This window comes from Watersipora subatra, chromosome 6 (assembly GCF_963576615.1).
Source record: "Watersipora subatra chromosome 6, tzWatSuba1.1, whole genome shotgun sequence".
Lineage (NCBI taxonomy): Eukaryota > Metazoa > Bryozoa > Gymnolaemata > Cheilostomatida > Watersiporidae > Watersipora > Watersipora subatra.
Window position 1 is genome coordinate 45,212,666 of NC_088713.1, and position 14,854 is coordinate 45,227,519.

Below are 14,854 nucleotides of genomic sequence, written 5' to 3' on the forward strand. Positions count from 1 at the left end.
ACAGAAATCCAGAGTATTAGCAATAATAAAATATACTGGCATTAAATAATAATAGAATAAGTGTGCACATAGTTATTACACACGACAATCTCTCATGGTACCCAGAACTCCAGAGTACTAGCAATAATAAAATATACTTACATTAAATAATAGAATAATTATGCACATATTTATTACATATGACAATCTCTCAAATCACACAGAGCTCCAGAGTATTAGCCATAATAAAATATACTGTCATTAAATAATAATAGAATAATTGTGCACATAGTTATTACATATGACAATCTCTCATGGCACACAGAACTCCAGAGTACTAGCAATAATAAAAAATACTGGCATTAAATAATAATAGAATAATTATACACATAGTTATTACACATGACAATCTCTCATGGCACACAGAACTCCAGAGTACTAGCCATAATAAAATATACTGGCATTAAATAATAATAGAATAATTATACACATAGTTATTACACATGACAATCTTTCATGGCACACAGAACTCCAGAGTACTAGCAATAATAAAATATACTGGCATTAAATAATAATAGAATAATTGTGCGCATAGTTATTACGCATGACAATCTCTCATGGCACACAGAACTCTAGAGTACTAGCAATAATAAAATATACTGGCATTAAATAGTAGAATAATTATGCACATATTTATTACATATGACAATCTCTCAAGTCACACAGAACTCCAGAGTATTAGCCATAATAAAATATACTGTCATTAAATAATAATAGAATAATTGTGCACATAGTTATTACATATGACAATCTCTCATGGCACACAGAACTCACGAGTACTCGCCATAATAAAATATACTGGAATTAAATAATAATAGAATAATTGTGCGCATAGTTATTACACATGACAATCTCTCATGGCACACAGAACTCCAGAGTACTAGCCATAATAAAATATACTGGCATTAAATAATAGTAGAATAATTATGCACATAGTTATTACATATGACAATCTCTCATGGCACACAGAAATCCAGAGTATTAGCAATAATAAAATATACTGGCATTAAATAATAATAGAATAAGTGTGCACATAGTTATTACACACGACAATCTCTCATGGTACCCAGAACTCCAGAGTACTAGCAATAATAAAATATACTTACATTAAATAATAGAATAATTATGCACATATTTATTACATATGACAATCTCTCAAATCACACAGAGCTCCAGAGTATTAGCCATAATAAAATATACTGTCATTAAATAATAATAGAATAATTGTGCACATAGTTATTACATATGACAATCTCTCATGGCACACAGAACTCCAGAGTACTAGCAATAATAAAAAATACTGGCATTAAATAATAATAGAATAATTATGCACATAGTTATTACACATGATGATCTCTCATGGCACACAGAACTCCAGAGTACCAGCAATAATAAAATATACTGGCATTAAATAATAATAGAATAATTGTGCACTTAGTTATTACATAAGACAATCTCTCATGGCACACAGAACTCCAGAGTACTAGCAATAATAAAATATACTGTCATTAAATAATAATAGAATAATTCTGCACATGGTTATTACATATGACATTCTTTCATGGTACACAGAACTCCAGAGTACCAGCCATAATAAAATATACTGGCATTAAATAATATTAGAATAATTATGCACATAGTTATTACACCTGACAATCTCTCATGGCACACAGAACTCTAGAGCACTCGCCATAATAAAATATACTGGAATTAAATAATAATAGAATAATTGTGCACATAGTTATTACATATGACAATCTCTCATGGCACACAGAACTCCAGAGTACTAGCAATAATAAAATATACTGGCATTAAATAATAATAGAATAATTATGCACATAGTTATTACACATGATGATCTCTCATGGCACACAGAACTCCAGAGTACTAGCCATAATAAAATATACTGTTATTAAATAATATTAGAATAATTATGCACATAGTTATTACACCTGACAATCTCTCATGGCACACAGAACTCCAGAGTACTAGCAATAATAAAATATACTGGCATTAAATAATAATAGAATAATCGTGCACATAGTTATTACACATGACAATCTCTCATGGCACACAGATCTCCGGAGTACTAGCAATAATAAAATATACTGTCATTAAATAATAATAGAATAATTGTGCACATAGTTATTACACATGATAATCTCTCATGGCACACAGAACTCCAGAGTACCAGCAATAATAAAATATACTGTCATTAAATAATAATAGAATAATTGAGCACATAGTTATTACAAATGAATTGTCTCATGGCACACAGAACTCCAGAGTATCCGTCATAATAAAATATACTGGCTTTAAATAATAATAGAATAATTGTGCACATAGTTATTACACATGATAATCTCTCATGGCACACAGAACTCCAGAGTACTAGCCATAATAAAATATACTGGCATTAAATAATAATGGAATATATGTGCACATAATTATCGCACACAAGGATTTTTCCCAGAAAACTCGACTGTAAGAATATTAGCATAGCATAAAAAGCAAAGTTACCATTGCACATAGATGAAATTCTGTGAACTGAAATGATGTAGGTCATTATCAATTTCTAATCCTATAAAGCAGCTTCTGTCGGCTTTCCTTTATTTTTTTCAAACTTTGAAAAAATAGATTAATTAAACTCTGTAAAAATTTATTTTTTTGTAATCTTATAATATAATCTTATAATATAATATTGTGTAATATTATATATACTATAAGCTATATACATGTATTCGCCATATATATAGTATATATAATATATATATATACTATATATAGTATATACACTATATATAGTATATAAAATATATATAATATATGTATATATACTATATATAATATACATACCATATCTATACTACATACACTACATATAGTATATATCAATGCTATATATATATATTTTAGTATTGACTATAGTATTGAATACTGTATTACTATAATACTATATTATATAAATTGTATGTTTTATGTATATTATATATATATTAGTATATTATACAGCCTATACTATATATTTCCATATATATTTATTTTTAAACATAATATATATATATAGTATACAACCAATATACACTATTTATACAGTATATATGGTGTATAGACTATATATACTACAATCTATATGCACGCAAACACCATACCTACATGTATATATATACTATATATAGTACATATAGTATATACACTATATACAGTACAAACTATACATCTTATATATAGTATACATACTATATCTATACTATATAAACAATAGATATAGTATATATCAATTATACTATGTATATTGTATATATCAATACTATGTATATAGTATATATCAATATTATGTATAGTATATATACTATATAAATAGTATATATACTATATACATAGTATATATATTGTTTAAATAGTATATATACTATATAAATAGTATAGATACTATATAAATAGTATATATACTATATAGGTACATTATATATACTATATGAATAGTATATCTACTATATAGGTATATTATATATACTATATATTTTCATATATATTTTATTAATACAGTGATGCGCCAAGTGTCATAGTTACCTAGGAGCAGCATAAAATAAAATTGAAGTACATACACAACATAAAAAATATGAAGTGACTTGTCACTGCTAAAAAACTAGCCAAAAAAATCTTTAAAAATTATAGGTTTCAAACTTGCTGCTAAAAATTTTTGATCAAACATGACGTCAATTAAAATAACTTATTGGTATTTAGTTGGTTGTAAAAAATTTAAAAGGTTAATTGTGTTCAGCTCTGTCAGCGACGGCAGACTTTCTTTCCAACTAGACTTGTGAAAGCTAAAAACATGCAGCAATAACTTAACTGATTCTGTTGATTAGCAACTAGATATAATCTTTTTGTAATTGACAGGAGAGAAATGTCTCGATCACAGCATTTTGGTTTTTTAACTAGATGAAATTCATAAACAAGAAGGAAAACAGAAAACCATGACAACTGCTGTCACAAGGCTGACAGAGAGATCTTGCTGAGTGGATAAGAGAGATTCATATATCTCAGGTTTTGTTTATCAATGACTATGTATAAGTTGTTTTTTTTTTCAAAACTGCAGATATACTCTGTTTTTTTTCCAATGAATACAAACGCATAAGACAACCTAGGCCAGCGAGAATTTAAAGTTCAGATGTGGGCGCTGCTTACTAAATGATCATAAACTAAATAAAATTCTTTCAAATAAAATAAATTTCAAATTATGCCATGCAACAAGCATGAAACAAAAAAAAACAGCAACAGTTAACCACTAAAATCAAATAAACGGATTGACCAATAAGTTTAAAATGCATTTCTCAGCTAAGAGAACGGAAATTAGGTGGAAGTTTATTAAAGCAGCTATCAATGATATTTTCAAAGTACTTGGTATTGGTTGAATGCAATTTGTTCATATCACGTAAGTTGAAATGAGTTAAGAACTTGTAACTTCTATGTAAAAAATAAAAACACAAACCATGAAAAATTTTGAAACCTATAATTGAAGTAAATTAAACACTTAGCTTAGGTAAAGTAAGAAGATGCAGAGATTTGAAAAGTTTATTTTGCTTGTCATGTATCCAAAACATTCTTACATCATAAGATTTTTTATTTTAAATATGATTAAATTATCATGTTATTAGTACTAGTACGCTAGCAGTTTTATGAGCCGTGGGAGATTTTCAGGTGTAATAAGTATGCGTAAAGCTATTCTACCATGTAGAAAGATGGTCATGTGGTACAGACGATGGTGCACTTGTCCATAGTCAGGCTAGATTCCCATGCGGTGTAATATTTTTCTTACAAAGTAATAGTTTCCGATCTATTTATATTTAAATCTTAAAAACTGTCATTGTTTGCTCAGTTATAACGGTTAAATTTTGTTGAGCCGACTATTTTACCTCGAAACCTTCCGTTCCCAAAGCGAAAAAGTAAATATTTAAGCTACCTTGAAATGCGATGGGTTATTTGGGTAACATGAACCATTATTTGGGTTTAAACACACATAGAAACTCTGCACTACGCACAATACGACAAAGCTTGCTCTCACGACTCTTATTAGTAAGTTTAGCATTAGCATACATGTACTTACTCCAATTAGCCAATGGCAACTACATTACCACTTACCATACTATTACATTGTCACTGTTTATAAGCCATTTTTATTATCCATGCAACGCCGGGCATTCGACTAGTAGATCAAAATACATTAGCTACTAGATAGATGATAAAGTAGAAAACGTCTGCAAGTCCCCAATTTCATTTGACTGCAAAAGTGTTGTTTCTAATTCCCTTTTTGGTTCCATCAGTTGTTTCAATTGCAGCCATCGAATTCATGTATGCATACCAAGATTATATGATCATTTGTGTTTTAAGACCTGTTGTCAGCTTTTACAAAAGTGATAGCTCATGAACAATATTTCCTAGTATTAGATATCTGGAGCATTACGTATTTGATTCTGACTAGACTTGGACACTTGAGTTGACTATTTACTTCGGCAGAGCAATTTTCAAGCCTAAATTCTTTATTTGGTCAAGTTCTTTTTTGCAACAAGGTTTATTTCCCGTTATTAAACCTATATGTTTTTTTAAAGCTGAAAGCTTTTTCTCACAGTTAATATTAATAATTTTTTCATCTTTTAATATTCAATAATTCAAACAATGAAAAAGATTTTCAAGTTTTTTAAAATTTTAAGCTGTAATTAAAAGTTTTTAAAAAGAATGTTTTAATAGTATTATTTCAGTAATAATGTTGAGATATTATTGTTTTTAGTAGCAATATTTAGTAATGAAACTTTAATAATGTTGTTTAAATTTAAATGGCAAATAAAATGACACTTGGGCGTAATGTTAAAATTTTAATATTAAATAATCATTAAACATCTTATTGATGTTTTAATGATTTCATGATGTGACTGTGTTTTAGGTTAAATGTTGACTACATTTTGTACTTCAAAACAAGAAGGGTGTATTATAAATGCATATATTATCTATGTATATCTTAAACTCTGTGTGTAATTCAGTTTGTTCCACTATAACTGCTAAAATCTTGATTTAAAAGCTCACCACACGCCGGATTTCAACTCACATTGATAGCAACTGCAAGGTTGTAACCATGCACTTAACCACTGAGCTACACAGTCCTTAGCGCTATATTGCCATTATTGTGTACCATATACTGTATGCATGCTCGTTCCGTCTAAAAGTACATGCCAAAATTGCATTTTCGCTCATTAACTAATATTACCTTTTACATTTGTTATTTTTCAACATCGCGTGAAAACTATTTTTTTGTTTCTATCACCTACTTTTTTCATTTGTAATTTTTAAATGTGCCATTTCAATTTATAATGCGTAACAGTTACATTTCCAATTTTATGTAAGGTTTGATTGCTAAATCTCTAAAGGTAAATACTTTTGCACTAGTCACTGGCAATGTGCCAGGCTAATGGCAACTACCCTAGGACACTTATGTATTCGCGGCATCTAACTTTCGCATTTTCGCGGTGTCATCCTCTCGCGAAAATTTCATTAGCGAAACTAAACTATCATAACGAACGAGCGAAAACGCGAAGTTAAATAGCTTTGTACGTTGATATCCACAATAAAATCGTCATATTAGAAATGCAGGCAATTTTCGTCTGTGGTTGAGCTCAATGGGAAATTTCTGGTAAACTCATTATAGCTAATACACTGACTGAGCAGCATGGCAAAGCAAATTAGGATGATACCAGTTTAGTCACCGAATTTGTAACTGATGAGGATAAAAGTCTAGTAGGAGAAGTCATAAAATTGAAGAATAATTATTGTAGTGATGAATTTTATTAACAACCAAAAACAATATCAACCCTTATCAGGTCCAACCACATTATCTCTTTCACTGCCAACCATGTACAAATTCGCTATCGGCCTAGTGCCAGCTATTTTACTGAAATTGCCGATATTGCTTCATGATATGTATACAGTATTTTTTCAAGTTCAATCTCTACTTAGAACATTTTTGTTACATATTTTATTTTTGCCAACATTTCAACCATTATTGCTATGCAAAAATTCAATGTATCTCTACTTGTGCGCGATGATAAAGCTATGTGAAGCTACGATCGACCCGAAGCTAAAACAATCCTCCACAATGTTCCTCACTCTTACAAAACTATTACTTTCACTACTGTCAGAGACAGTGCTGCTACTTTAATTATCTGTATAATCATGAAAATCTAAATCTTAATTGGCTATAATGTCATCATCAACTAGTTACACGTTTTATGACTCGCGCGCGGTAGTTAATAAACTCACACAAAAATGTTTGTTTTTAGATTAGAAATTCTCAAACAAACACTTAAAATTGCTTCGTTGTTTTGGGGTGATTTTATAGAGAAATCTTCGGACAACACTGTCAATTTCATAAAAGTCTTAAAGACCGTGGGTTATGTGGTCAACGAATAATAAAATCAGGTTACTACGCAATTGCTGAGAAAGTCCAAATATGCGTTTATGGCAGCGAAAGGGTTGTACATGTACAGTTTTGGTTGTGAAGTTGGTTGTTACTTATCTATTTCCTTCTTCTTGGGACTCGAATGTGAAAGTCACGGCGGGAGGGACCTATACGCCATTGATAGTCCAAGAAACAAATGGCAGCAAGTGATCAAATTGAATTATCGATCTCACCCACACATTTCAACGTGCGGTTGACAAATACGAACTAGTCCTAAATTGAATTTTTTTCTTATTAGCGAACTGGACCTGAGTAATGTAATCTGTTTTTTCCACTGCATTTATTTTCACATCACTATATTTTTGCACTCATCAGAACTGTGAAATTAAGTTGCAGCGAAATTTTACTTTGTGTGCTACTCACGAAACTAAATACTAGCGAAATAAAAGTGTCCTAGGGTAGTAGAAAACTACATTACCTGCCACTGTTTATAATACCCATGCAATGCTGGGCATTCCACTAGTCTATATATACATTTCTCAAAGTCCGAAATAAAGTCGTAAATCCGGCTATAGATCTTAAAATCTTGAAACAATTATTAAGTACCGACAAGGATTCGATCTCGCACCAAGCCGATCACAGGTCTTACGTCTTGCCCACTGGACTATGGAAGTAGAAGTTGCCGCCGAAGGAATATAAGGGATTATATCAGAGCTATACCTAACTGCTTTACGTTTGACGCGGGTCATAGCAAACGTCACAAGAAGCTGTTCGCTCACATTATTAAGCTGCCTGATGGCCCTAATAGCAAAACTCTCACTACTTCTCATTGTTTATAAGACAAAAAACTTTTCTCACGATATGTAGCTTGAAAGTTAGAATGGCAAATGTTGTTATATGTTAAAAACAAATCAATTTTCTGTCCAAATACTCTTCTATTACACGGGCAACGCCGGGTGGCACAGCTAGCATTGTATATATACAACAAATATCGCTTTCACTGTAAAAATGATAACAATGTACAGGTATGCAAAAACACTAAGTCGCCTTGAAATGCAACAAACTTTGCCTAATAGACCTCATAATCTGATATTAGTTAGCAAAATTTTATAGTGGCTGATGATTTTAGTTCACCTTATGAGCTGTTTAATTATGTGTTATACTACCCTCATATCTTTAAAGTCCTTATAGTTAGTTTATTCAGAATGTTTCTGACTCTCAAAAACCACTGCAATAACAAGTCCTCCGCTAAGCATGAAGTCAGAATAATTCTTAAAAGCCTCAGATACCATTGCGTTCCAGATATTAAAATAGTTGTATTTTGTTGTAATTATTTATGTTGTAACTGCAATAGAAGATTTTTTCTTAAAGGTTGACTTGCAACAAAATTCACATCACAGTTATTTGATATCAAAATACTCACCATGTCTTACTCTGCTGTGTTGTAGGTGCAAAATATGTGGGAATGTGATTACAAGCTCTTAGAAGCTAAAAAAACGAACAGTTAATTGCAGCCACACGAGACTGCCGCAGTTTGGATTCTCTTTCCAAAACGGCTCAAATGTGACGTAGCAGTGGGAGATGGTTTTCGTTTACACTTTTATGCAACCTTATTCGTCGAAATAATTTCACAAATATACTTCACGCATTCAATAAAGCCATGTCTATTGTTCTTACGCGTCTGTTTTATCGTCATTGTAATGCTGTCACTTTTAGCAGTGATATCTTATATCTTACCGTAAAAATTCGTTTCAAGTTTTTAACCTTACTTCGAAGGAATACATATCGTTGTCTGGTAATCAAGACAAGCCTGTTGGCCACCTGTTATGATCGAAAAGTGCTGCAAAAATTATTTGCGAAGTATTGGGTCACATGATCAAATTACGACCAGACGATTAGATCAAGGCAAAACAATTTTGTAAAGTAGCGAGCATAGATATTCGATACGGGGTCTTCGGTAAAACCCGAAGTGTTTGTCATAAACTAGTGCTACGATAAGTGTTATAATGAGCTTTTTATTGGCTTTTCAATTCACGTGAGAACATCACATGACAAGACAATAACCAAACTGTCACGACTACGTCAGAGAAATAAAGAGATTCCAATCTACGGCTTTTCGTTTTTGAGCTTTTAGGAGCTTGTAATCACATTTCTACATATTTGGCACTTACAACACAGCAGAGTAAGACATGGTGAATCTTTTGACACCAAATAACTGTAATGTGAATTTTGTTGCAAGTCATCTTTTAAAGCTTCGAAAAGCCACGCATTGCTATACATCTTTTAAAAGTGTCTAGCAGTTGAAAGCTATAAAGCTCAATAAGCCCTCACAATCATGATAATTCTGCATGAAGTTGATTATTTTGTAATAAATTTTAATTCCGTCTCTAGTCTTGACTGAGGTGGGAGTCAAAAAGTTCCTGGAGAAGTCTGGTAAGTTACTGTTTTTACTTCAACAAAAATAAGTCTTCAAGAGGTTACAAAGATATTAGTTTCGCTTCACAAACTAGTATTTATATTGACAATATTAGGTTTTGCTTGTCATTTGTACATCAATGAAAACTCTACAAAACTACAGTAACTATAGCAAGTAGCTTTATTAAAGGATTTCTATTTATTTAGAAAACTAAGAACCAATATCATTTAATTGAAAAATTCTAGGCAAGTTTAGATTGAACTAAGTTTCAAGCAAAGTACAGTTAATCAGGAACATTCTTTATTAAAATGTTTAGTAAACAAGCAATCAGTGCAATAGTATCAAGTACTTCTACACCATTACTTCTACACCATCTTGTTATACAGTTATTAAAGTAAACTTAATGACTACTTATCTTGGAACTAAAAGAAACCCACTCAAATCAATAACTATTTCTCTTGGAACTATGAGAACCTGAGAATCTGAGAATTTTTTCATCAATGAAAAATGGCTGACCATTCACATGTGCAAAAATCCTTTGCGTTCAAATTTTGTATTAAATATTTATTTTTGTTGTAGTAAATACTATGATGGAATATCAATAGAGACACACGATGGCTGATGACAAAGGTTAGTACACTAGTTTTTAGCAAATCAAAGATCTTAGCGTTTTGTACAACTTTGACAACTTATGTTGTTCTATTTGCTGATCGATTGACTATAGTTAGTTTTACTGCTGGCTGTTTGCTGTCTGAGTGTTTTAACTGAGATGAAGTTTTTGTTGATTTTAATCTTGAATTACAAACTTACTTAAGCACTGCACTGGAGCACTGTACTAGGCACTGCACAGACTCACTTAAACTCTGCACTGGAGCACTGTACTAGGCACTGCACAGACTCACTTAAACTCTGCACTGGAGCACTGTACTAGGCACTGCACAGACTCACTTAAACTCTGCACTGGAGCACTGTACTAGGCACTGCACAGACTCACTTAAACTCTGCACTGGAGCACTGTACTAGGCACTGCACAGACTCACTTAAGCACTGCACTGGAGCACTGTACTAGGCACTGCACAGACTCACTTAAGCACTGCACTGGAGCACTGTACTAGGTACTGCACAGACTCACTTAAGCACTGCACTGGAGCACTGCACTAGGCACTGCACAGACTCACTTAAGCACTGCACTGGAGCACTGTACTAGGCACTGCACAGACTCACTTAAGCACTGCACTGGAGCACTGTACTAAGCACTGCACAGACTCACTTTTTAAGCACTGCACTGGAGCACTGTACTAGGCACTGCACAGACTCACTTAAACACTGCACTGGAGCACTGTACTAAGCACTGCACATACTCACTTTTTAAACACTGTAATGAAGATAAATTTGTGTTGATTTTAATTTTGAAACATCCTGGCAGTCATATCACCTCAAACATTAGAAATGCTTGTAAATAATAGAAAAATATCAATACTGTCTGATAAAATCTACTAAAATTTTGGGCAGGTTCATCTTCAATCTACTTACAACTTATTACTTTCAGATTTTGGCTTTTCTACGATCAGTCCCGAAGACATCCTTGAATGTGACGACTCTGATGGGCATATGAGTGATGAAGGTATGATTTGCATATTCTAAATATTTAGTTACGTGTTTGAATCTTTTCTACTTTTTCTGAAGAGAAAGCCTAAGTAAGCTAATCTTTTGTCTTGTAATATCAAAGATATTAAAACACAAATTATATTCGTACTTTTACCATATATTTCAGTGCTTCAGAATCTTGGCTTTCAAATGAGCCTATATTCAATACACAAAGAATAATAGAACTATGAAAAAACAGGGTGTCAAAAGTATGTCCTGCAATCAAAAACACTTGGTTGTGGTTCCCACAATGCGATGTCATAATTATCATTTAGACTTAGGTAGGCGATCTCTTTCACTGCCATTAAGGCTGCGATTTTTTGTGACAATCGGTGCTCTTAAACCCAGTGAGCGCTAATAATAAACTAAGGTTCTAGATAATCAACAATGCCCGGGGATCAAACTAACGCCCGACCAATACAAACACATCTTTTAGATTAATAGATTTTGAGTGATTGTTAGAGTTTGCTTTTTCATCCTTTCGTTCATTTTAAACATTTATAGTAATTATTATCACATAATTTTATATATATGATTCTAAATGCTTTCTAAATATGATTACGCTTCAATAAATATACTGTCGTTGATAAAGGTAATGAAATCACATCGATTAAATTGTGACCTGCAGTGGCGTGGCCCTAGGACTATATGTAAATTGTATTTTCGCGAGATCATGCAATGCTTGAAATTAATTAGCCTCAGCCGTGGCCCTCAACATCACAATAAAAATAGAGAGCCAGTGCATAATATCATCGGGAAAACATGGTATGGTGCTTGAAGTTTGAGCTATTTATCATAGAAATAGTTTGTACATGGAGAGCTAATGACACTGATTCCTTTGTCATCCTCATTGGTTCTCTGGAGTTTTCTTACCTTCGCCTGCCACCAGTGTTATTATTGTAGTCGATAAATAGGCGGTAAGAGCCCACAACACCAAATATGAAAATTGTGATGTCATAATTTCCGAGCCTATACCATTGAAAATTTCTGCAGTAGTTCTTTGGGGAATCCTATAAACACCAACCGATGTCTGTCTCACCATGTCAAACAATGACTCATTTGAAAGCCAAGATATCGAAGAACCTGAATAAGCTATAACAGTACTTATGTAATTGATATACTTTAACTTATGTTATATGTTAGGGTTAATATGTGTTGAAGTATTTCCTTTGAATGTACAGCAATATGTATCGAAATCACACTCAGCTATATATTAAAATCAAAGTTAGCAGAATATTTAAAAACAAAGATAGGCTACTGAAAGATATCTACTGAAAGAAAGCTGAAAAATATATTTAAAAGTTTTACTTTGGAGCTACATGTTGAACTGCAATATTTAATTGTTATAAAAGTTTCAAAATTTTTATAACAATTAAATTATTATAAAAGCATTTAGCTAAGTCTACTAACTGGTTCAGTAGTAGTTGACTTACTGAATATGAAAACAACAAGTGGGACATAGCATCAATACGGAAAGTAATTATAGAACTAAAGAACACTTGGCTGGTTATATCAAGTGTCAGCATGTAGGACAGTTATTGGCAAAGCCATACGACATCATTATAACAAATCTTATCTCAATATTATATATAGTTGTCAGAGACCGTAATGAGTTTTCAACATTTCAGATAAACTATCTTTAAACCTGAAAGAGCTAGGAAGAATTTTAACAGAAGAATGCAATGGGTATGGGCGTGAGGCTCATCCAGCTTCAAAGAACTGTTTTCTTGGTTCAATTGCAACCCATTATCAAGATCCTGAAATAACTGCGTTCACCATTTATACAAAGATCAGCAAAGAAGCCAGAAAAATGGCCAAATACTACGGAGTTTTCCTTCCAAATGGTAAAAGGGATTTAGAGTCTATGATCAGTAGATTTGAAGATGAAAGGGACTATGAAGAGCTTTACTCACATCTAGCAGCAGTGATTGATATTGCTGAAAATGCTCTTGGTAAAGACATTTTAGTGTTGAATGGTGAAGGTGAAATAAACTCTTTTGGGAGAGAAGAGAAGAAAATCAATAATGAGTCAATTGTGATCGTTGATTTTGGTAGAGATTTTTGTGGCACTCATGTAGCTCATTATATTGCCTAGTTGCTTTCCCATGTTCTGATAATCAATAATCAATAATCAAGCTATAATATACCTCAAGCAATCTGATAAGAATTATATTGTATCTGTGTTTACAGTATAGACAGTTAATATATGAAGCAGTCTTTACTGGCGTCTCGTCATAGTCTGTATTTTAATTAAGAGCTAATACAACAGAAACTAAAGAAATGTATGATAAAGTTTAGCACACTGCTGAACAAATATTTAAAGTAATAAGAGCTAGGTTCGTCTGTCTGTCCGTTCGTCTGTCCAAATCATTAAGAAAAAAAGTTTTGCCACAAAAGAATCTAACCCCGGTTTATGGATTCTCCGCTAAGTGTGCTGACCCCTGCACCACTCGACAACCTTTCCACATCTAAGTATACTTGTGCCCATAGTTATTACACATGATGATGTCTCGCAGCACATCAGACTGTAGGGGTATTAGCATAGCATAGAGAGCGAGCTTATCATTACATATAGATTAAATCCTGTGAAAACGTTTTTTATTACCAATTTCTAATTCTAAAAAGCTTTTTGGAGGATTCCTCTTAATTCTTTGCTATACCATTCAGAAATAAACTAATTGAATTCTGCATAAACCTATTTCTTTGTAAATCTGTTACAATGTACATCAGAAAGATAGATTTTATAAAACTAAAAAACCTTTTACCATACATTTATTATTTCTGGTAATGTACACCAGGGCAGAAAGCGCAGGAAGAGAACTTACAGATGCGAATGTAGATTAAATGTGATCTTAATTGTGGTTCATTAATCAACAAGTGTTTATATAATCAAATATTTCTATAAATCCTAAATCTATATACATGTATATGTTTCTCAAAGTATGTCGGTTTTCCGAGTATAGATCTTAAAATCTTGGAATAAATATTCTGTACCGAAGAAGATTTGATCTCAGACCAAGCCGTTCACCAGTCTGACGCTTTGACCACAAGATTACTGAAGTCAAACCGCTAGCCTGCCAATATAAGTCATTATACGAGAGCAAAACCTAACTGTTTTGTGTATGACGCGGGTCATAGCATAACGTCATGAGAAGGTGTTCGCTCACATTATTAAACTGGCTAATAGCAAAAACTCTCACTATTCCTCATTGTTCATAAGACAAAAACTTTTCCATGATATGTATTTTGAAAGTTAGAATGTCAAATGTTGTTATATGTTAAATACAAAGCAATTTTCT

General features: G+C 32.3%; 1 protein-coding gene across 1 annotated transcript; it reads left to right on the forward strand.

Annotated features, from left to right (window-relative positions):
- The first annotated feature begins 9,902 nt into the window (after positions 1-9,902).
- Positions 9,903-13,650, forward strand: LOC137398304 (uncharacterized). The gene is made up of 4 exons (XM_068084412.1): positions 9,903-9,925; positions 10,488-10,538; positions 11,458-11,532; positions 13,184-13,650. Exons 2-4 carry the CDS (start codon positions 10,523-10,525, stop codon positions 13,648-13,650), a joined length of 558 nt encoding a protein of 185 aa, XP_067940513.1. The 5' UTR covers positions 9,903-9,925; positions 10,488-10,522.
- Positions 13,651-14,854: the final 1,204 nt, after the last annotated feature.